Source organism: Anopheles arabiensis, chromosome X, assembly GCF_016920715.1.
Source record: "Anopheles arabiensis isolate DONGOLA chromosome X, AaraD3, whole genome shotgun sequence".
Taxonomy (NCBI): Eukaryota; Metazoa; Arthropoda; class Insecta; order Diptera; family Culicidae; genus Anopheles; species Anopheles arabiensis.
In genome coordinates this window covers 6,949,228-6,974,450 of record NC_053519.1, presented here as the reverse complement: position 1 = coordinate 6,974,450, position 25,223 = coordinate 6,949,228, and the positions used below count along the sequence as shown (strand labels likewise).

General features: G+C 45.0%; 1 protein-coding gene across 3 annotated transcripts in view; it reads left to right on the top strand.

Annotated features, from left to right (window-relative positions):
* The window catches only part of LOC120906695 (TOX high mobility group box family member 4-like), a 54,908-nt gene that overhangs the window by 1,890 nt on the left and 27,795 nt on the right, over nt 1–25,223 (top strand). For 2 of the 3 annotated variants that reach the window (XM_040318557.1, XM_040318556.1), the window contains exons 2-3: nt 1,207–1,839; nt 24,332–24,588. In XM_040318557.1, the coding sequence (XP_040174491.1) occupies nt 1,756–1,839; nt 24,332–24,588 (341 nt within the window). In that variant the 5' untranslated portion in view covers nt 1,207–1,755. Of the gene's footprint in view, nt 1–464; nt 776–1,206; nt 1,840–24,331; nt 24,589–25,223 lie in introns of those variants that run through there. The other variant, XM_040318558.1, reaches the window with a different exon arrangement.

The following is a 25,223-nucleotide window of genomic DNA, read 5'->3' as shown; positions in this document are numbered from 1 at the left end:
AACCTGGAAACACAATCAACCAACAATCAAAACATGCACCTCAGAATGCAACAGTGTTCCGCCTGCGTGTTCGTGCTAAACATTGCAACAACGACAACAACCACCACCATCAGCACCTATATATACGCATGACGACGACCACCAACACGTCCTAAAAATGTCATTAAAAAAAATATCCAAAAAAGGATGTCAAATGTCAAAGAAGAGGAGTAGTTTGGGACAGTAAAGGAAGGAAAGAACAAACAAAAAAGAAAGAAAGAGAGATAGAAAAGAAATAGTTTTAGGAAGATGAAGAAGAAGAAGAGCAGGAGGAAGAAAAAAGTGAGCAAAACAGATGAAAATGAATAATGGAAAGAAGAAAAAAATTGAAATCAGTTGGAGTGTGGGGGGGGGGGGAGGGGGAGGGGGGGTGAGAGGGATGAGGGGATGAAAAGATGAATGATGAAGCATAGAATTCCTTTCGTTACCTTTTGGGACGGCTGGGTTGAGTGTATGTATGTGTGTGTGTGTGAAAGGCGAAGAAGGAAAAGGGGGTACGAGAGAGAGGGAGCAAATAATGAGCTGTGAGATTGAGTTTGTTTATGTGTCGAAGCAGAAGGAATTGGAGCGAGAAAGAGCTCGCGAAAGCGAGAGAGAGAGAGAGAGAGAGAGGAATGCCTTGGAGCAAAAAGCAATAAATAGTAAACACTAAACACAAAATAAGGCGAAGAGTGCAATAGAAAAATTGGTTACAGGCCAGACAGTTGGGGGGGAGAGAAAGGGGGCGAAAAACAAGGTAAGACAGAGTAGTGAGTGCGCAGGAGGGGAAGGGGGGAGATAAAACAGGAGAGCAGAAACGGGGGAAAACAAGAGGCAAAGAAAACAAATAAAACCGGTTAAGAGATGAATGTTTGATGGATAGGAAAAGATTGACGAAAGGAGCACACCAGAGCAAGGGAAGGAGAATCAAAGAGAGAAAGAGAGGTAGAATGAAAGAGAGAGAGAGAGAGGAAGAAAGAGGAGAAAAAACCACGATCGATTTAAACGAATGCATGATTTAAAATGATTTTTCTGTTTCTGTTCTTTACGTTTGGGTTGAATTTTGGGATCACTGCTCAGGGAACAGAGTGCTACTCATTAAACAGGGAAAAAGCAGCATACAACTCTAAGGTTTCAGAAGTCGAAATAATAATCGAACCCCTGTTCCTATCTATTGTTGCTTTACAGCCAGTGTAACGTAATTCGCACGTGTGCGTGAAGAAAGCAAGAAAAACCGTCCCGTGCCAGGCAGGCAGCTACAAGTCGTCGTTACGGGCGACATCAGCAAACAAGAAAACAGCCAGAGAAGCAGCGCAAATCTATCAATCAGAGAAGGAGCAGTACAAATTAACAATAGCGAGACACACGGGCTTAATTCGCTTGCTGCGCACTCACCAGCGCGAGCGGTAGTAGTGTGCGAGTGTGTGGCTGTTTGCGAGTGTGCGCGGGCGTTGCGCGCGCTCTGTGTTGCGGCGTGTGTGCCGGTGCGTTTGACTTAGTGCGATTGTAGTGTGCCAAGTCCCGTAGCGGGTGGTTCCAGTCAGGTCAACAGTGCTCTCACACATGTGAGCGGAAGTGTCTGTGTGTGTGTGTGTGTGAGTGCGCGCGTACCCCAGTGCGTATTTCCTGTGTCCTGCGTGCGTGCGTGTGCGTGTGGCAGTTGGTCGTTGGTCAGTAGTGGAGGGAGCACGGAAATACTACGGTGCGGTGGCGGACAGTGGCGTGGAGCGTGGAGCCATGGAAACTAGCTACAACACGGCACCGATCGGTGCTGGCAGCAGCGAGTTCGACATCAACATGTTCGACCAGTACGTGTACAAGGTTAGTATCTTCGTAGTATCCTCGGGCACTGAACCTCAGACGGGCGGGGGGTTTCATAAGGTATCTACGATGCTTATGACAGTTGAGATCTAGAGATGTAGGTGTTTGGATATGAACAGCGCTGGAGGTTTAGAGTTTGAGTCTTCAAGTTCTTCCAGCAAGCACAGACAGGGTTGGGTCATCAAGACTTCAAGCAATGGGTTCACAGTGAAAATAGTTGGAAGGCTTTGGTAGAGGATTGTTGGGATTTTAGATCTTATAGATTCACTGAACCAAAAGGTCTTCTTGGATCTTGAAGATACAGGGTTTCCCACGATTTATTGGTCAGTTCCCATGATTTTTTGGTGCGTTCTCACGATTTTTTGGTCGTATCCCATAGATTTTTGGTTCGTTCCCATAATTTATTGGTATTTTCCGATTGGACATCAATACAATTGCACCAAAAAATTCTGGGAAACGACCAAAAAATCGTGGGAACGCACCAAACAAACATGGGAACCCACCAAAAATTGATGGGAACCAACCAATAAATCGTGAGAAACCCTGTAAACCCTCAGCTGAGCCAAGACTTCTTCAACGCTAGCACCGGATTAAATCTTCTTAAAAAGACTGAGTAGAGAGCCTACTTTCAATTACCCAAGTTTTCCCAATAAATCCCAAAAACTCCCCCTATTATGTCTCAAGAGCTCCAAAAAATCCTGTCAAGCAATTATGAACTTTTGTTCTATTTGAGTTCCAATATCTCCGATTCCTTCGACACAGCAAACATCGTGTTGTTTACTTTGAAGAAATCTAATTGGAGACATCTGTGAAGAGAACTTGATAACTCGATACTCCGATCATTGGTTCCTCATCATTATCTTGATACATTCTGTTCTAAAGTAACTAGATCCTGACAATCAGCGAAAGAGATTGTTAAGATCCATTCCCATGCATTGCCAACAATCAAACCGAGGTAAGAAATTGGTTGCGATACGTTTGCAATAAGATCTTCCAAGTTATAGCACAATTCCAAGACATTTCAATTTTCGACACAATTCTCTACCTTCCAATGTGTATCCAACGGTTCAGATATCAAAAAGCATGTGAGATTTTTTAGAGAGCGATTCGAGATGCAGGAATTCATGTTCTACGATCTGAACTGAATGTTATTGCAATGAACTACTTGAATATCAATGCAAGAACCTTTATTATACGACAATAACATACTATTTGCGAAGTACGGTATTCGATAGAAAATTAAAAAAAGGATAAGGTCCATCAATCCAACAAAGTGTGCCAGAAAGTGACTCATCTGTTGGTCAAAAAAACAGCCACACTTTCGCTAGCCGTGCTCTACTGTACAGAGCAATTTGCGAGCTCTCCAAGGTGAGATAGAAATTACATGCGTTCGGAGATTCGTTCGGAAGTTGACGCACTGACGGCAATGGCACGCGTACCGGAATGGCGCTGGAATGGGGATTCATCGACGGAACGATGGCTAATTAATTCTCCCATTCCGGCCATTCTAGCATAATGTCGGAATCCATTCGCTGCAGCTATTTGGCATGCATTTGTTACGCGGAATTTGATAACTTAAAGTTTGCGTTTTGATTGGTTCGGTTCTCGCGTCCCGGAAAACGCAGAAACCAATCGAATATGTGGTGTGTTTTATTTTGTCAATGGATAATATAGCATTGCCATCCAGTCACGAGCAGTTACTGAGAACGAGATTGCTTTACTTGTAAATTGTTTAATTTTATTTCAATTCCGCGTATGTCAGCGTGTGCCTAGCGCTGGATCTCAGAACTTAGAACCAATTGGATTTCTACCAATGAACATAAATGCATTTGAAATCAGTTTTGATTTACGGCTGGAAAATGCCCGAATTTCAGTGCTTACTACGAATTACTCTAGGTTCACCGATCCCTGAAGTATACATATATTCACGGCACCAATATGATACCAACTTGAAGCGAATTAATAGCCCTTCCGATTAAAACCATCAGCAACACATTCAGGAATTAATTAAAAAATGAACGCTGTGAGTTTGTTGAATTTAGACCAGCGTGCTATGTTCGACCCAGTGTCATTTTCACCCAACAGGCAATGGCCGATGAACTCCGGTAGATGCAGATAACCAGCACTAGCTGTCGTTAGACGGACGGGTTTGTTTTATTTCGCGGACGACCCCGTGGTACGGGCTGGTCAAGCCTGCAGCGAGTTTGCTCAGCGTTTACGAGCGACCCTGAAAATGGTAGCTCAGCGCTCAGCGAATGGTGCTCACTAAAAGCAGCATTTTAGTTCGTTCGCTGGACAGGATGTTTAAAAATGTAGTTTAAATACCATCGTGAGCTGGGGAACAGTTGTTTTTTTGACATTTGTTTCAGATAATGTGTAACTATTACGATTTGATGCATAGATTATAGTTGTATAATGCGTAGAAGGAAAATGGCATTAACCTTCCGGTTTTTTTTCAATAATTTTGATTTCTTCAAAGTTTCGCTGAAACCATTGCGACATCTGACAACTGTTGCTCGCTGTGCGAAATGAAATAGCATTCAAATCATACTTCCCCAAGTTACGAGGTAGAACAAGTAAAACAGTCGTTGTGGTACCATCACGACCTTAATAATGAAACAAAAGTGCGTGAAAAAAGATGTTGAATTTTCTATGTTTTCCCCCCACCACTCATGCCTATCAGTAACTGGCTCAAAGGCTTTTGTTTTGTTTGGAGCACAAACACAAAAAAAAAAAAATCGGAAGCAAAACAAACAAATTCACTTTTTGGTTTTGTTGCGGAAAATTTCGACCTCTCCTTCGCCATTCGCGCAAACGGGCACGATCATTAGCAAAATATGTAAACAAAACGTCTGCAAATGCAATTAATTGGGGGCAGAACCGGTAGAGGGTGCTTGTTTTCTCTTTCTCTCTTCTCTCTCTCTCTCTCTCTCTCTCTCTCTCTCTCTCCACGCTGTCACCGGTGCACCGAATTTTTGCTTCCGCGCTATCCTAGAGCGGCGCCTCTAATGATTGTTCCTTTTTTTTTGGGGTTTTGTTCAGGACCGAAACGCGCATTGATTGATGGAATCCGCTCCGCTTTCGGTCTCCCGCTGTGTCCTTGCCCGCCCTTTTAGCATTGCACCATTGCTTTTTACACATGCACGCACGCTTACATCTGCAGTGTTGTAATGCACAACAGCATGCGTGCATAAGTTGCACAAGCTCATCACCACAAAACACGGGGCAATTGAAAGGGGACCGTAAGAAAACAAATAGTTATGCACACGCGCGTCCCGCTCCGCCCTTCGGTTCTGCCGGTGTCGTGTTTTGCTGTTCTGTTGTGTGCGTGTGTTTGTTGTTTTTTTTCCCTCTCTTAATGGATAGTTTGTTGTTTCATATGGTTTGGTAAGTGTGCGTACTTGTCTTTCCCTCTCCTTCTCTCTCTCTCTCTCTCTCTCCGTCCTGTTCGAGCAGTGTGCTCTCTTTTTATGCGTTCCTAATTTTTGCTCTGTTCCCTCTTGTTGTGTGTTGTGTGTGTTGCGCTTCAACCCTCCCCGGAACATGCAGGTTTTTTAGCTATTTTGTGTATTTTTGCCTCTTCGCTTCGCTCTAAATCAGATGCAACTGTTGTGTGTATGTGTGTTTTTCTTTTCTTCTTCTTCTTCTTCTTCTTCTTAGATGCGTTTGCCTGTGCTCTCTTTTTTTTTTATTTGCCTCACATACTTACCGCAAAGACCTGTGTCTTTTTGATGTTAAAATCTTTAATGTTTTACAATCTTTTCTCTCTCTTTTTGTAGTTTCTTTCCTTTTTTTTTATCATTTCTTTCCTTCTCTGTTGCTCTTCCCTGCGCTTACTATCAATTGTTGGCTTCCGAATGAATTGTAATGTTGCGTTTTTGTTGTTGCTGCTATCTTCTGTTGTTCTTGATATCATTCTTTCACTTTCTCACTCTTTGCAGCTCTCGCTCTCTCTTTCCTTTTCATTATTCTTCGTTCGCTGTAATGTTTTTCCTTGTATTTTTATCTGTTCCCTTTTGGATCGTCCATCGTTCCCCGTCCCGTTCACTAGAATTGGAACGAATGGCCGTTGCGAGCGGTGGCTGCTGAGGAGCAGAGGCTCTGGTGGTGGTGGTGGTGGTGGTGGTGGTAGAAAAATGTTGTTAAACAGGTTATGTATATGTGTGTCGAGAAATGAGGTGGAATGGGAAAATTGATCGAGCGACTGGGGGAGAAAGAAGAAGACGAAAAAAAAAAACAGAAACCGAGGGTCGGAATGGTTGTGCAGGAGGGGAAGGGAAGTGGTGGCAAACAGCAAACAGACTCGCCTCGTGTACAGCGAGCAACCGAAACCGAAAGATGGATGGCAAATAGGGAGAGGGAAAGATAGAAAGAGTGCCAAAAAGAGAAAAAAACAGCAAAAGAGAGCAAAAGAAAAAAGAGAAAGAGAGAGAGTGAGAGAGAAGCGAAAAGATGCGAACGATGAGATAGAGATGGCATTTTACAATCAGCCCAGTCTGTTCGGAATTGCATCCGTGTACCAGCGGCAACTGTCCCTTCGTGCCTCGGTTGTAACACGTAACGCACACACACACACACACGGGCAGACCGTTTTTCCTGCTTTGCTCTTCGTTATTTTTATCCAATTTTGTTTTCTTTTGTTGCTTGTTTCCTCTCCGCCCTTCCCGTTGCTGCTGTTTTGGGCCCTTTTGCTTCCAGTGCGTACTGGGTTTTATTGCTGTTTTGGACTTGTTTGGAGTTTTGTCTTTTTTTTTTGCCTTTGCCTTGGCTCTGCTGTTGCTGCTGCTGTCTTTGCGTTTCGTGTGGAGACGTTTTTTTTGTCTTCGTTTTTCTTACAACCCACCCACTATCTCCACACTCGTTTGCCTGCGTCGTTATCGACGGCCTCGTTTTGGCGTTTTTTTTTTGCCAACTGTTTTTAATTGTTCACGCGCGTTCTGCTAAACCTGCATATTTAATAACTTTTTATAGTATTATAAATGTATGGGTGTGTGTGTGCATCCGGGGGGAAAAGTTTAATTTTGATTTTCATTTTTTGACATAATTCAAAACTGTTGCCTTAACTCATCACTAGCTGTGCTTGTTTAATGATCGTTTCACTTTATTTCCCTCATCAATTATTCATAAAGCGCATCTATACATAATGTAACAATTTAGCAGAATAGTAGCAGCAAAAAAAAAAAAAAACAAACACGACGCACAATTTTCCTCCTACAATGAGTCAACCACGCTCGGCTTGGGAAGGGAAAACAAATCCCCTCGGAGACAGAAACGAAGCGACCGGTGGAAGAGTGTGGATGTGGAGTGGTACGGAAAATAAAAGTGGAATGAATCGATATCAGAATGTAACTGTGTATAATAAAAGCAAATGACAATAAACGAGTAGGACAGAAAAGAGCGAGAGAAAGAGAGAGAGAGGGAAGAGCGCAAGAAAGAGTAGGAAACATAAATGCAACTGCATGTGGAAGGGGAGGTGGAGAGCAAGGTTATTCGGTAGGCAAGCGGGGGGAACTGTTGAGTTTGTGTGTCTGGAGAAAGGGGTGGCTGAGGGGAGGCGGAGGATGGGGGAGGAAATAATAAAAAATCAGAGTTTCGAAATAGAAACTCAATTAAAGAAATGTGTTTCTGTGTATGTGTATGTGTGTGTGTGTGTGTAGAGAGGAAGAAAGAAGAAGCTTTCGAAATCGTTAGCCAAATAGCTAGTAACGAAAGATAGAAGCAGAATGCATGGGAAGACCAGGAAGGTGGAAAGAGACATAAATGCAGAAAAGAAAACGAACGGTAAAACGGAACGCAATATATTTGTTAGAAGAAAAAAAACACGATTCGAGAGAAGAATGTAAAGTGTCCAATGAGGACGAAATGTGCTGCAAGTGACGGTACTAACGGGTGGGGAGGAGGCTGTTGGCAAGGGAAGCACTAAAAAAAACCATGCATCAAAAACCATCAGATAACGATTTTGGGTTGAGTTTGTAAGTCGAGTGCTTCGAAGCAGGGATTGAGAGACGCATCGCAATGAAACAGGAATTAATTATGTTACTGCATGATAAATATACATTGCTCCAGCTCCTGCCACCTACACCCTTGCCCGGGGCTCATCGCACTTTCTTTCACTGTTCAGGCCGGTGTGATTGGAACGCGCTTGTAGGTGGTGCGGGAAACAGTTTGCATTTAATTTTCGTGCGAGCACATGCACTCCGTGCTGCGCTGTGGCACAATTTTAGACGGGCGGGAGAAACATTTATTCAAATCATTTCCATCATCCTTTTGCGCGAGCGTCGTGTGACGTAAACCTTCTTCTCGTGAGCACTAGCGCCACCGATTTCCCCGTTCCCCGTGTGTGCCGGGTCGTGATTAGTGCCTGAAAAGGAGCACAATCATGTTCGAGTTCTTGCTCGAAGTACGGCATAAAGAGTTTTTTTTCATAAAATTCTGTTATAAAAGCTCTTTTTGTATGTATGAATGTCAAATTTAAAGTTAGATTTTTTAAGTAAACTGCTCGAAAACTACTCGAAAAGAGCTCGATTTGTTGAACTAAATACTTCTAGTGCGTGCAAACCAGGTTTTTGCTGTAAACTAGCTTTTAGATAGTCAAATAATAACTTTTCAATTAATTTTGCAACTGCTCGAAAAGTGCTCGAACTACTCGAAAATAGTTGGACTTGATCTTTTTACCGTTACGATCACTGGAGCCGCAAAACAATCGTTTAAACAAACATAAGATTGAGCTTTTGACCTAAACCTACATTATATTTCCAGCCATTTGATTTGGTTCACTTTTATCAAAAATCGCTGCACTACAGAACACAGCACTGCTGCAAATAAAACCGCAGGCAATAAAAAAAAAAGCAAGCAATAGTTTACTGCCCGGCTGTGGCAACTCGAGGGGCCTCGAAAAATAGCGTCTCTCTGCCCTCCTGCGAAAGCAAATACGGAACTAACAGTACCGAAACATCGCGAGGGAAGGTGGTTGAGCGAGAGGAAGTGTCCTACACCCGATGCGATGCTAGAATGATCTCAAAAGAAGCTGAAGGTCAATGTGATTAGCATGAGCAAAACTTTATGAGCTTCAATTGAAAGCAGCGAGCGATCGCGGCGAGCAGCGTGCTCCGTTTGAGAGGGCGATGAATGGGGGAGAGGAAGGAAGGGGGGTGGGGGGGGAGTTTTTTGGAACCGCGTTATAGTTTTACAGCCCTGCCCAACTGTTCACTTTGACTGACGCAACAACCCTGTTTTACTGCTTCTTCTTTCGCTCTCCTCACATGCTTGGGCTAAAAAAAAGAAAAGAAAAAAAGGCCAATATTTTATAGCACACCGATTTCCTTCTCAACTAAACTAATTCCAAACCTCACCCCCCCCCCCGCGCCACCCTCAATCGTCACACACCACTTTTCCACTTAAAATATTAAGGCACATTGTTATGCAGGGTTCGTCGCTTCGTAAATATATATATTAATCTATTTACAACAAACGACAACATACAAACAATGGTTGCTCTCTTGCAGCCGTGTGTTCGACAAACAGTTGCATTTTTCATCAACCCCCTCTTACCACCCACCCACGCACTGCTCTCATTCCTGCATCCAAAGGAAGAAAAAGAAAAAGAAAGGAAGAAAAAGAAAAGAAGCGCGCACACACACACACACCTTGATGACACATTTCGTTGTGTATTTGTGTGCGTGTGTGTGGGGTGGCCTCATTACAAAAAATGATGCATTTATTTGTTTCGATCGTTTGCTTTACTTTTCCAAGCGTACGTTTATTATGTTTCAGTTTCTTTTTTTAAAAAACAAACTCCTCCTCCCCGCCGCATTGTGCCGCACTATTTCCAGCGATTTGAAATTGTTGCATTGCTGGCAGTGGAAAAAGAAGAGCTAGTAGAGAGTGAGGGGCAGTTGGTGGAGCAGTGGCTTAATTTGTTTGTTACCCGATTTCCTTCAAAACCGTTCGCGTTTCCGCTTACGGTTTTTTTTTCGCTGTTGTTGTCGATTGTTTTTCTTCTTTCTTCTGTTCGCTTCCGTGCTTCCGTGTTTTGATGCATATTTTTTGTTTCACACCTGCCTGCTCGCTCGCTCGCACCGTTGGATTGTGCAAGATGCAAGATGCATGTTTGCCCTCCGCTGGATGCCAGTGCTCACCCTCGCAGTTTCCGGTGGGCCGACGTGGGCCGACCGAACAGTTGTGTGATTAGGTGTGGGATGATTAGAACGCCAGCAAGGGACAAAAATACATACCTGAATGCAAATGCATGTCTGTGTGTGTGTGTGTGTGTGTGTGTGTGTGTGTGTGTGTGTGTGTGTGTGTGTGTGTGTGTGTGTGTGTGTGTGTGTGTGTGTGTGTGTGTGTGTGTGTGTGTGTGTGTGTGTGTGTGTGTGTGTGTGTGTGTGTGTGTGTGTGTGTGTGTGTGTGTGTGTGTGTGTGTGTGTGTGTGTGTGTGTGTGTGTGTGTACGGAGGCCCCACTGAATAGTCCAATGGAAATGGGGACAGATTGAAATGTTTTACTTTTATTGGTGGCCCAGAAAAGTTAACATTTGGCTCAATATCAAAATAGTTGCCCAAACCATACTTGACAGGTGGTGGAATAAAAAGTGAAATACAAAGCCTGCGAGCTGTAATCGAATGTCGCAGCTGTACGCTGATTTTTCTAATGGAGCAACGTTTTCGTGTTGGAATAAAATAACCGAATAAGAAAAAGAGAGAGAGCGAAAAAAACGAATACAGTACAGTGTGCTGCACGCAATGTAAATATATTGCAAATGGAGTAAAGATGTTGCACTTTTTGGAACGTGGTAAAACCCCCGGTTTTTTTTTTGGTTTGTTCGTTAGTCGCAAACGCAAACAAACTGAAACAACATTAAAAAAAAGCGCATTACTTCGAGGAAATGTAATGCCGGTTTAAGTCAGCTTTTTATTTCCTCTTTTTTTCATTTTTAAAACATTGGTCCCACTGCCCGGAGGGGGAAATCCAATGCGATGGAAATGGAAAATTTCGCTTTAATTGTTTTGCTGTAGATTGATTTTCTAATTGTGCATTATGGGAGAAAAAAAACGCCATCGTTGGCGCCCGAACTCCGTGTAATTTCCGCCTCGTTCGTCACACAAACACACACACACACACACAAATAGATCACACTGATGTGACAGTACGGTCCGGAGTGTATATGTGTGTGTGTGTGTGAGAGAGAGAGACAGATCGACAGCGCAATAAAGGAGGAAATGAAATTAAAAGCATATATTTTTAACTAACGCCATGCCGCGGTGCAAAGATTGTAAGTCTTCCAAAGGCAGCTCCGGTCGCTGGAATTGCAAGGAAAAGGAGGAGGGGTTGCGAGGGGGGAGGGGGGGGGGTTTGAAAGAAGGAAATTATATCTACTATACTGCTGCTAACTCCGCTGTACTTGTTACGTGGATTTCGCCCTGTACGCCTTTCGGTGCATAATTCTCGCACCCAACTTACCGCTCTCACCGTCTTCTCGCCACTGCTCATTGTCTGTTTCTGTGCTGGTGGAGGTGTGTGTGTGTGTGTGTGTGTGTGTGTGTGTGTGTGCCGATTCTATTGCCTAATAGAAGCGGGCCACGTTACGTTTGAGGTTAGGCTTTGTTGGGCAAGACAAGCGGGGGGAGCAAGAAGGGGAAGAGGGAGGCGGTTTGTAGGTTACGACGCCGTTGCCGCACAATGCCAACGACGGCCGGTTCCTACTTCCGGAGTGCGAAAATGTGCATTGTAAGTGTGCAGCAGGCTCTCACGCATGCTTTAACGCAAACACCCCCACAGAGAATGACGGAGTTTCGTGAAGGTATGAAGGTTTCGAAGTATCCGAGCGAGTTGGAGCCGGAATTGTAGGTCAGCTTTATCGCTGATTTTTTAAAACGGCTGGAGCAGTGGAATGTGCCTTGCTCTGGTAGCAAACATATTATCCACTAGCTTCGTTTCAAACTGTTCGTGATGTTCCATAAAACTTGGCTATCGGTAATGGTTTACTTTAATGCATGCGAATGACGTATTGCTACTTCTAATCACTAGATTCCTTCGAATGGTTCCGAATCAGAACAGTAATTAATGCTCCAGCAGGAGAGCGGCTGGATAGCCGTACGGATAAACGATTGGTCTCGTGCGCTGTAGGTCGCATGATCGATTCTCATACCGGGGGAAACACAAATGAAACACAAAAATAAAACTAAATGATTGATTTTCCATCGATTTTTGTGACAGTAAGACAGATGTTTTAAACCTCACTTACACACACACGGTACCACAAAAAAAGTTGAAATTGTATGGTAAAAAAGGTGGAAAGTATTATAATAAATGACACTCTACAACATATGAGGAAACATTCAATAAATAGAAAACGACGAAACTTCATCGTACGAAACCCCAGACCTCTCTTTCCACAACATTTACGTTTTACCTAATTAGGTGAAAGTGTCTATAAATTATCTTTAACAAAGAGACAAAAGGGAAAACTATAACGATAAAATAACATTAGTTTTATGAGTTATTTTTTATTGCCTACGTTTCGTAGCGCTTGCAATGTTTTTTTTCTTTCTCTTCAACTGCGCGTGTTCCGTCTACAAGGCAAGCATTACTACTAACGTTGGTTTTTTTTTCGTTATCCCTTTTTACTGTTCAATGCAATAGTTTTTACTTTCTTTAATTGCCAATCAGGCTCAATTCTACCGAATGGTGGATGCTAATTCACCATTTTCTCAGAAATGGATACTCCCGTACCGAATGCACGACAGAGCGACTCGGTGAGTTTCCAATTTCTCGCTGCATTAACAGCCAGCAACTCGCTTCTTGAGAGGCGACCGAGCGGGGAGGGGGGGGGGCGGGTAAAATACACAGAAAGAAAGGCAACAAAGAGGCGCACCATTCATCATCATGCGATTAAAGATTGCTGTTTGATTTGGGAAGCAGAAAGATTACTTACCTTCGCTGCCAATCCCTCTACTCTCTTTCTCTCTCTGTGCACTGTGTTTGCGAAGGCTGTGTCGGGGCACATCGTTGTCCTGCAGTTTTGTCCTGTGTTTACAGGGTTTTCCAGGGGTTCTCGTAGTTGTGGTACACTTACTTGACTCTTTTTTATGTGAAGTGAACTTCAAATGATGACAATTGGACTGTATGGCACCCTTTTTAGACAGCTCCTTCAAAATTCCTATTGGATTTGTCCAACCAGAGTGCTATAGAGTCCAATTCCCAATACATTAGGTTCATTTCATGTAAGAAAAAGTCATGAAAGTGTCTCACAGCTATGAGAACTCCTGTAAAACTCTGTGTTACCGCTCAAGGCTTACAGCTGGGCTGCAGGCAGTCGCCGACGATCGTCGATTGTTTGACTGCAATTTGCAAAAGTTGGAATTAGCTTAGTGTAATATTTTATAAACAGTTCCTGCTCAATAAGAGCGGAGGTACATATGAGCTCAGATTTAGTTTTTCCGTAGAAAATAAAAGAGAATTTTCAAATAAAAATAAAATTCCAACAAACGATACCTCTTCCCAAGAAACACTCGGATGCTGCACACATTTCGAATGGCTTTTGGGTGGAAATTTTGAGTGAAAAATGCACATTAATACATACGCATGATAGCACGATACGTTTGAAGCGCCTACACATTTTACACTGGAAAAGACAGTTGGAATAAATATCATTTAGAAAAGTAGAAATGATGGCCCCCTGCGGGAAAGTGCACATTTCATATCAAATTAGTAACACATATGTTACAATCAAATGCAAACCCAACACCATCGAATTGCGCTGATCTAATCAAGCGTGTATCGGCAGACGCGGGGTGACGCATTTTCGCAAAGTTTGACGAAGCGCTGGGCGCTAATTTAATCACAATAAATGTCAATCGCCGCTGCCCGCCGGCCTGCTAACATGCAAACGTTTGCAACTGCGCTGCAAACTGCAAATGCAAATCGTAAATGCAGGATTAGTTCGGGCGAGCGCGCTCGACGCCCCAAGCCTTTTTTGTGTTTTCTCCCTTTGCTGTCCACGGAACAGCGCTGTCCCTCCGGAACAAGGTGCTGAAAAGGCTCCCGGGGAAGGGGTGGGGGAAAAAAAATAGGAGGCACACGTCGTTTGCGGTCGTAAAAAAAGTTTTCCTGACGCCTCTCGCGCCAGTGGAGGGCGCCATAAAAAAAACCCCCGTGCCCCGTTCGTTCACTGTTTTCTGAATGGGACAAGCTTTGCTGTGCTTTGCTAATTTAATGTTTGCATGCGAGACGAAGCGGATGAATGGGATTACTGGAACGGAGTGATTGAGATGCTTTTCCTACTAGTACTACGCCCTGTGACCTTTTGCGATGCGCTTTGAGTTTTGTCCAGCCGTGTCCAGCGCTCTAGGTGACACAAGAATGACACCATTGCCCATCACTCATCGGTTTAACCGGAAAACGGGAATCCCGCGCCCTTTCACCCCTCTTAAGCGGATGAGATCATTGCAATTGTTTTATGCGCAATTCGAGATGCGTACCGGCTTGTGCTAGAATCACTATTTCGAAAAGATCTTTACACCATTTTCTAAAGGTTCTATTTATGCCCCGGGGCATAGTAGATAGGGCATTCGATCCGATCCGCAGCAGACTCTCCACTTATCAGTGCTCAGCTCAACCCCCGCAACCACGGGTCCAGCAGCCCGTCCCCGTTTTCCCCGTGTGTCCATTTTCGCTAGTTTTGTCCCACTTTTAGGCTAGTAGCTTTCTATTATGCGTAAAAGTTGCGCACGCCACACACACAACACAGGCATCACACGATGTGGGTCAGGCGGCATCGGCACACGGCTGTTGGCGAGAGGCGAGAGCAGAGTGTGGTGCAACACACTCTCAAACTGCACATTCAGCTCACTGTGGTCTCTGTGTGTGTGTGTGTGTGTGTGTGTGTGCAAATGGTTCTTATCGCAGCAGAAGAAGGTTGTTAAAGTTTATAGTGTGTTTGTGCTCTTCTTCGCTGCCTTTTTGATTGCAACGGTTAAACTAGATTACAACGGTTTTAGAATAAGGCCGATCCGCGGGGACACTCAGAGTACATAAGACCATCCCCCGTCTACTGTTGCTGTTGATTGATGATTGTACATTTATAAACTGAAACTGATGTGATTTTATAATCTTAGAGGAAGGTAGGTATAGTCTATAAGATATCGTATAAGTTCGGCTGTATGACAACCCAAGGCATGTAATTTAGGAAGTAAGATAATTGGTAATATATCAATCAATGTGTATAAACATTTCGGCAGAGAAAAAGGTCCTACACAGCTCATGTTGCTCTCATTTTCCATCCGAGATTAGAACTAGATACTGGCGCGCCGCTGTCTGTCTGCACACATAGACCTACCGATTGAACCATCGAGCCCGATCGGTACGCGTAGCGCTGCAAGCGTACATCAAGCACGAACCGCTTCACTCGCTCTTACTGGTGCGTTCAGTATCGAATCCCTAGCGCGCCATACTCCCGTACGTAAGCAATCGAAATCGATAACGAAACGATTTTAAGATAACATTCCCAAGCAAAGCAATAGTCAGAGCAGCATATACTGCATATCTTTACAGTTGTTGCTGTTGCTGCTTCTTCTCCGACGCCGCTCTCCTCCCTGTCTCGCTCCTCTTAATGTTTATTGCTGGTTTGTTTGTTCCGATGATGCTATCAGTCGAGCACCACAGGCACTGGAAGAATCGTTGTAGAACAATCCACACGAAAACGCAAACACCAACGTTATCGTTACAAGTGAGCAGCCCGCACAGGAACCGTTGCGTGTGCTCCAGTTGCTATCGTTCCCGATATGCTGGCGCCTGTTTTTCGGCCTGGCCACGATCCTGCCTTCAGTTTGCTCTAATCCAAGAACTGTACACACACACACACACGTAGATCTGCTTCTTCTTCTTCTAAAGGTGTCTTCTTTTTCGCTCTGACCGCAAAATCGAACCACTGGCTGTACCGGAAGATGGTTGCTGGTAGCGGGAAGCGTAATTAAAAATTTAAATAACACCAATCTAATCTTTTTTGTCCCACGCACACACACGCACACGAAAACAGGGCGATATCTTATCAAAGCGGATAGCCAAATCCTCTCAAGATATGAAACAGAACCAGTACAGTTGCAGTAAGAGAAACATCATAATAACGCAATCGCTTGTGCTGTTAGTGTTTGGCTTTTTCGTGGAACACCAACAGAAAAATAGAGGAAAAGTTGTGCGCACTTTACTTCTCTGGATAACCCCGCTGCTCCCAATTTCCCAACCACCCCCCCCCCCGCCTATTTTATGTTTGTTGTGCCCTCCTTTCTCCTCCTATCTTCCCCCTTTACCTTCCCAAACCTGGCAGAGCGCTCGATAATCAAGAGAAAAAGTGCTGCTCGCTGCTGATAACTTTGTATCAGTTTCGTTCTTCCGATACACACATGTTACATTATTACTTGCTTTTGCTATGTTCTGCGAAAGGTTTCTGGGTGTGTGTGTGTGTGTGTGTGTGTGTGTGTGTGTGTGTGTGTGTGTGTGTGTGTGTGTGTGTGTGTGTGTACATGAGTGTTTGGACAACTCACTCGACACACCGAAAGAAGCTGATAGACACGACCTTTTGCTTATCCAGAAGAGATGGAGAAAAAAAACGGAATCGAATCCTTTTTTTATTACAGCGAACCGTCTACCGTCTATTTCTGATCATTCGGTTGTCGTCCATCAGCGTATCGATTTGTTTTTTTATTGCTACAAATATGGTGGCACTCTTTCAATTTCACAGTTTGTGCTCCGTTCTAGACAAAATCAAGTAGGACAGAATGGAACGTACAAGGTTTTTTTTTTGTAAAGCTGTCTCAAACCTTGTCATTTTAAATGACTATTTTTGTTAATCGAAATGATCCTGTTTGTTCTAGAAGTATCACAACTATTTGTACCTCCAAACAATATAGAAAATCTTAAAATCTTTATCATTGTATAACGTTTGAGGTTAAGCATCAGAAGAAATTGTTTATTAATTTTTGTTTATCAAAAAAAAAAACCTTCAGCTTAAACCTCCAAATTTAGTTCCGTGTTTAAAGAACAATCTCTATTAAAGATAAGCAAGAATGAATATGTTTCAATTAAAACCTTTTTTCACACAATGTGTCCAAACCGTTCCGTCCCTTCGTCGTATCTACTGTGCGTTCACCTCTCCCAACAGTGTGGAAACTTATGTTCTTCCCTAAACAAGTTCCTTATCACCCTTTTTTTGCTTGCTTGTATATTTAGTTTGTTGTTCCCTTCGGCTTCTTAAACACACAGATAAGGGCGCATTAACGTAGAACGTTTCCTTAATAAGAGCGGCAAGCGTCGCACGACGGTGGTATGTGCGCCTCTGTCCGTCTCTGGCGTTAAGAGTTACGCCGCCATGTTACGGGTTCCGTGTCCTTCCGTGTCTTATCGAACTGTTGGGATATACTATTCGTCAGTCGGCAGTATCGGGCGCGTTATTCGCTGCTCTCCCGTACGTTGCAATTTGTTTGCAAGAATTAACAAAAAAAAAAAAACACAATTAAAAAGGGAAAATCTTTTTTAAACTCATTCCTTATTAGATTCCGCATCTCATTCCTTATTAGAAAGAACAGACTAGAGCATCACAGTGCCTGGAGGGTGTGGAAGTGTGTAGTAGTTTATGGGCTCACAGAACAACATTCACACACACACACACGCATTATTATTTACATTTAGCCTTCGAGAATCGGTGCGATAAGACTCGCACACAGAGAGAGAGAGAGAGAGAGAGAGACAAGTTGTGTTACAATATTGACAGAACGCTCGCGGAAGAACCCAGGCGACGACCCATTTGTGTCGCCAATACGATAGCTATTTGAGGACAAATATAGCATGCCTGTGGCTCTCTGTGTGTGTGTGTGTGTGTGTGGGGGGGGGAATTGCTTAAGCCTCCACGGTGGTGGTGCGTCACTATTTTAGTGGCAGGCAAGAAGGTTCCGAACGCTCCTGTGTGGACTCCCCAGTAGGACATTGGAAATTTAGATTCTTCTCGGGCTCTCAGGCTCGGTGTCAGGCGTGAACGTCGCACGAAAAGCGCCATCTTTCGCGCAACGGATTCGAATGTGTGTTTCTCGTATTACAGCGTCGTCGCAGTACAAGGTCGCAGCAAAAACCAGAACATCGTCAGATACAGCAACCAAGAAATACACACACACACACACACACACACACACACACACACACAGACAGACATATTTATGTTTCTTCGCGATGGTGGGGGGACATCGCCGATGTGGTTGGGTTTCTTGTTATCCACATACATATCGGTTCGTCGAAACATGATTGACCTCATTTGTGAGCTGTGCTGGTTTTATGTTGGGCTGGGGAGACAAATAGAAGGGAGGAAGGGAGAAAGATCGTGTGTGTGTGTGAGAGAGAGAGGCAAAGAGAAGGTTGGTTGGGAGGGAGAAGTGAGGGCAGGAAAATGATATTCTCACCACTGTGTGTACCAATGAGTTTTCCACCACCAGCATCAGTTCTCTCTCTCTCTCTATCTTTCTCCTTCACTGTGTTACCCTAGATTTCTTGCAGAAGGTGTTGCGGCGGCGGTGGAACTGGTGGGAGGAATTGCATTTATGCATGCTGCAGCCATCACTTCCCCCCCCCCCTCCCCGTGTGCAGCAGCATGCTTCTTAGGCCACAACATACTGGCCACTTTGTTTTGTGACCGTTTTTTTCCTGCCTTCCCCTCCCTTCCCCACCCTAACAACCCTCCACCCACACATGTGAAGCATAAACTTGCGGAAACGGGCTTGCAGAAGGGGGTGGGAGAAGGGGGCATTGGAGTTGGACCTTTGGACCCGCCACGGCATTGTTGTCTTTGGTGGTGGTGTGTGGCTTTGCAAACTAATGACGTGACACAATGGGCGGCTACACTATTGTTCTTGCGTGGCAATTCGTGCAACAAATACACACACACACATGCACTCATATGTTGCCTGTCTCCTCGGCTTCCCTGTTTTTTTTTTTTACGTCGGCCCTTAACCCAAGGTTAGCGGAGAGAGAGAGAGAGAGAGAACAACATGGGTTTGCATAAATATTTATTTGTATTATTTCACGTTCGGTTTAAAACAACATAAAAACCGAACTGACAAAAGAACAGCGGAGGGGGAAAGATGTGTGGAAGGGAAAAGAGAGCAGAGGGGGAAGGGAAGAGAGAGGAGGCAGGGGGGAAGAAATAAAGATACAATCATATTACAGTTGGGGCTGGAAATCATAAAAATGTTTTCACATCACCGGGCCGAACCGCAATGGGCAAGGGACGGTAGAGAGGGAGGGAGCTGCGAGCTCGACGAAAGACGAAAGAGAATGAGCTCGTTTTCTGTTTGTTTTCTGTGCAGCAGCAGCAGCAGCAGCAACAACTGTTGCTGGTTGTTTTGCTTTTAATCATGTCCAGTTTTCTTCTGCTGCTGCTGCTTCTTTGCGCTCTCGGGCCGTCTTACCTTCATTAAACCGATCCCTCCCCTCCCGAAGTTGTGTTGTGTAAGTGGCGCGCGCTCCCCTCCATGCACTTTATGAAACCTTTTTCACCCCCCTTCCCCCATTTCTAGTGTTAACAAGCTGAACAAGCTGTGCTAAAAAAATCGGGATATACCAGCAAACCCTACAGTGTGGGTGGGAGGGGGAAAACTGGGAAGTGATTAGCGCTTAGGGTTTTGGAATTAATTTCATTCCGGAGTTCCGAGGCCCTTCCCTCCCGAGAAAACGCAAAATGCTGAGAAAAACAAAAGCAAAACCCCACCAACACAGCAACAAGACTTTTTTGTGTGCCGGTGCTGCTGCTGCTGCATTAGCAATTCATTGCATGTAATCAAACGGTAAATCATCAATCAGCTACAAGCTAACCGTTCCACCATCGCCACCTTTTGGTGCGCTGAGCGCTGATTTAATTGTGGTGAATATTGAAAAACCCGGATGAGGATTGGGAGAGAAAGGAGGAGCTATTTTTACAAGTGTGCGAAGAGAAGGCGTTTCCGTTGCTTGAGTTGTAAAGTTTGAGCAGCATAGAAATCGGGTTTCGCTGCGTTTTTAGCACCCAGAAAGTGAACAAATGTACCGGTGGTTGCATAACTGTGGGCGCTTAAGGTACGGGAGCTTGCCGGAAGGGTTGTTCTGCACGCTAATTTGTCACATTCCGGACACTCTCGCTGTGTGGTGTTGTCATATTGTGAACTCAATTTTTGATGTTTTTGTTAAACTGTCAAATTGACACACTTTTGTTCACGTTAAAAAATTGTGTGTAGCGCCAATTGTGCGCCTGAAGGTACGCATTATAAGTTAATGCTATATCTTGTCTCTTTTGTGTGTGTTTCTATTTAAATAAATTTAATGATGCAGATCAAAGTCTATATTTATTGATGATGGGTACAATTGGAAAAAAATCAAAGACGACTCCGATCTGACTCCAAAAACGTCGGAAACGACTCCGGAAGAAAAATTTGCCCAGTATTATCCAGAGTCGTTTGGAATCGTCCAGAGTCATCTGGAGTCGTCCGGAGTCGTTCGGAGATGTCCAGACAACTCCGGATGACTCTGTACGACTCCGGACGGTTCTGGAAAACTTCAGACGGCTCCGGACGATTCCAGACAACTTCGAATAACTTACGACGCCGGACAACTTCGGATGACTTCGACTCCAGCCAACTCCGGACAATTTCGGACGACTCCGGACGACTCCGCGCGGCTCCGGGTGACTCCGGACGACCCAGTGTCCGTTCTACTCCGGACGACTTCGGATGATTCTGACTCCAGACAACCCAGGCCGGCTCAGGCCGACCTCGGACGACTTCGGACGACTCCGAACAACTTCGGATGATTCCGGACGACTCCGGACAACTTCAGATGACTCAGACTCCAGACAACTCAGGCCGCTTCCGGAAGACTCCGGATGACTTCAGACGACTTATTCTGACTTGGGACGACTCCGACTCCAGACAACTTCGGACGATTTCGGACGACTCCGGACGAGTCTTCGCGACTCTTCGCGACTCCGGACGACCCAGCATTCGTCCTACTCCGGACGACGTCGGATGATTCCGACTCCAGACAACTCAGGCCGGCTCAGGCCGACCCCGGACGACTTCGGACGACTTCAGACAACTTCGGATGACTCCGTCTCCAAACACCTCACGCCGCATCCAGACAACTCCGGATGACTTCAGACGACTCCCTATGACTCCGGACGACTCTTTCTGACTTCGGACGACTCCAACTCCAGACAACTCTGGACGATTTCGGACGACTCCGGACGACTCCAGAGGACTCCGCGCGACTCCGGACGACTTTGGATAATTCCGAATCCAGACAACTCAGGCCGGCTCAGGCCGACCCCGTCTCCAAACAGCTCACGCCGCTTCCGGGCGACTCCCGATGACTCTGAACTGAACTAGTTGTTCCGATTTTGTCGGAGTCGGACGATTTCGGATGACTTCGGACGGAACTAGTGGTAATGTTCGGAAAAGGACTAAAAAAGCTGGAGTTGAATCGGAGCCTGGGATGCGCCCCAGAAAGTACACTATTAGTCTATATGAGATCCAAGTTGATGTATCCCTAAAGAATTGACAAATGTAATTAAGTAGAGAAAGTCTTAGTTTGACATTTACCTCGTCCAGTTTATTAATTCACATTTTGTATCGCATCCAAATCCCCTAAATTGTAACTGTAAATAAACCTAAACCAAGTAACTGTCAAAACCAATATCTTTGTATTAGTTAAAAAATGAGCTATACAACAAGCTGTATCCTTCATGAACCTTGATGCAGCTAACAAATGTTGTACGCCTAATGTTAGGCGTTTTTTCCTGTGAGAAGCCTAACGGGGGACCTATGTCAAACTGTTTGCATAACGTCAGGCGGGGACAGTTGATTAGTTCATCAAATGTTTCTGTAGCCTTACATAGCTTCGAGGCGTCGCTACTTCCTGGCATTAAAACAAACCCATATCAACCAATACGAAGGTGGCAATCGTGGGTGGTACGCCAACTGCATCAACTATATCACACTAAGGTGTGCAACTGAGGTGTTGTGCTGTTGTTCTTCTAGTTCTCGTGAAATGTACCTGTGCCGGGTGTACAGCATTGTCTTTTCTGCTGCTGCTTATCGGGGTAATGATGTTGCTTGTTACGGTGCAACCGTAGCAACCGGCGCCTTTATTGCCCATCCAACCGCCGCACCACCGCAAAGACGTAACAATATTACACGCCCCGGGGGTTTGCACTTTATCATCATCCCTTTACCGCATTGCTGCACCCGCCTTATCGCCAGCGGATTTTCCCTCTGGTGTGTGTGTGTGTGTGTGTGTGTTTGCTTCTTCTGGTTTTGTTTTCGCATCGGCACTGCACTTGTTATGCGCGCAGCACCCCCCCTTTTTTCCGCGTTGAGCATGGCACCACAAACAAAAGTGCACAGCCGGTGTAACGCTTTGTTATTATCTGAAGTTGATTGTTTTGCGTTAATACGATCCGCGGCGTGACTAGTTTACTTGTATCCTGGGCGCTCGGGGTCTTGGGCGGCGTGGAAAACGGATGCCCTTGCAGATAGACGATTCGAATTTTAATCTATTTGCTACCTCGCCCTGCTCTCGGGCAGGATTTTATGTCTTATTTCATTCTCCGTCTGTTTTGGTCTCCGCCCGATCCGCGTGCGCACAGGTGTAAATGGTTGAGCTGTTTTTTTTCCAATAAAATCTGGTGCTGGTGTTTTATTGTGGCGAATCTGGCACCGCCGACACGACTCAAATAATAATAAAAAAGCATGAACACGTTTGATGAAAAGCAAAGATGACGGATGCTGTGACCTACTTTACGCTAGCAATGTTCTCAAAAATAGCAACCGACAAAAACCCACGAACCGCCGCTACAGAACGGTGTGAGAGTTGGCGTCCTCCCGCGTGGTAAATGCTTTTAGTGTTAAAAAAAAAGGTAACACAGACCTTTCTCATTTTCGAAAAATTTTCGGGAGGTTGTCGGTTGCATTTCCAGCGTGCGTAACACTTAGGCCGAGCGATCCATACATCCTACTACGCACCTGAAGTGAAGTGCATTGAGCTCACCACCATCAGGTCCACCAACACACAAGAATCAATCGCAACCAGCAGCGTGGTTGGTTTGATGAAAAATCTTTCCGAACCGACCGAGAGAAAACATAAAGTGCAACCGTCCTGTCGAGTGCACGCACGCCCATTTCCCGGGGATTGAGCAAAACTCTTGGCGGAGATGATTTCCCGTTCTGCACCGCTCGCTGATCCAGCGCGTTTGCATCTGTGGGTCGTAAAAGTCCATCCATTCCTGCCCGTCATCTCGCTAGCGGTGCATTTCTTTCGGTCGCTCTGCCCCGACGACAAGATGATGTCGCCTTTTACTGCCGTCTTATTGCGCTGCTCCTGCGAGAGAAGCATCGCCGAGTTGCGGGCGGGGGGCAGCGCAGGTATCCTTTGTGTGTCCCCTGTTCGACCTCGGGTTTGATCCCGGGGTCTTGGCGGTGCGATATGAAGGTCAGCTATTGGAGCGACACGGAGCGATGTCCAGGTCCGTTCGCATCGGCGGACAAACACGTGGAGGGGAGCAAACAGGAGAGAGAGAGAGCCCGAAGACGATTGCTATCGTAAAAACTTTACTAGCCTCGTATAGTTTCGCGCATAAAGCGCGGGAACAAAGCACAACGCTGGCGAGGGCGAGAAATGGCGCTAGCGAGGCAGGAAGGAAGAAGAATGTATCATTAAAATAATAAGAATAAAAAAGAGCTTGCATCGCATTTCATTGCCCCGTGTTCGCTTTTTTATTAGGACGACTCAGGCAGGAGGAAAAAGTTAAGTGTCCGTTTATGCTTTCATTCTGAAGCGGAGTGTTTTTCCCCCACTCACTTTTTGCTTTTTTTATTGTTCCTCCTGCTCCTCACTTCCAGCCTGTCGTGCTTAAATGGCACCAGCTGACCCGTTCGTTCGTTCAATGTTCAATTAAAATTAGCACAAGATTAAAATTCAATTGCCCGAGCGCGAACCGAGGAGATTGGGGATTAATAAGCGCGGCGAGCCTGCAGCCTGTTACCTGATGACGGAAGAATTTAAGTGCGTACACCCGGGTGGGTGGGTGACATTTTCATAAGGATGAATTATCGCGCTGCTTATAGCTTAACGCAGCATATTAACGTACTATTAACCTGCCTGGTCGGGCCCGGGGCAAACAAACAGATAAAGAAAAACAAACGTCAATCGTGTTTGCCAATGCCCGATGCCAACATCAAATCATCAGTCCCAGTATCGGTGGCAGTGGATACCGAAACAACATACATTTTGTGGAGATAGAAAAAAGGGGGACGGGGAAAAACATTAACCAAACAGGGCGGACATGGGAGTGTGGCGCGCAGCCTTCGGTTGACGCGTTCCAGCTGCAGCCGTCATTTGCGCACACAGCCCTATTTGCATAAACCTTCTAATGCGCACACCTCATTAACCTTTTGTGTTTGCATTTGCCCACCAACTCGTTGCAGACGTTTCACACACCGTCGTTCGGCGACGACGAGTTCGACATACAGTCGATGAACAGCCACCTGCAGCACCAGCAACCGCAGCAGCAGCAGCAGCAGCAGCAACAACACCATCAGCAGCAGCATCCCCAGCAGCAGCAGCAGCAGCAGTATCAAATGCACGGCAACACCCAGCAGCAATCCGGCCATATGGTGGGCCTGCTGCAGGACCAGCAGCAGTCCGGCTATGGCCAATGGCACCAAGATATGAACCATCACAGGTAAGGCACCAGGACCAATCGGTTAATCACTACCCGTCTTCTCCCAATAATTTTTTGTGATCCAAATTTATTGAAGTTCACGTTGGGACATCTCCAAGACATGTTGGAATGAAAATAAAGTATCCTTTCATGATGTTTATCTTACGGTGGTTTCTCCAGTAATTGGGATAAGTAATCCCAAGCAGTTCAGACATCAACTTCAACGAGTTGAGATATGTAGTTCTAGGAGTTGGAACATCTGGGTCGTGAAGTTGATGAATGAAGTATATGGGTTTGATATGATATAGTCCAAGAAGGTAAGATGTCAAGTCTATAAACACACACCTTCAAAGGTAAAGTTGTCAATAGAAATCAGCAGTATTGTCGCGTCCAGAAGGTTGAGATAGCTCCCATAGTTGAGTTGTCCATTCTAAGAAGTTCAGATATTGAATTCAAGAAGCTGTATCATCAAGCTCAGAGAGCCTATCCAAGGAATTAATATAGCTAATAGAAGAAGTTGAGATGCTAATTTCAAAAAGCATTCAATTCCAAGGTTTGGTTATAAAATTCAAGCAATTGAGAAGATTAGTTTAAGAAGTTGCGATCATTTAGGTGCGATATCATATACAAAGAGTTCATAAAGTCGAGTTCATAAG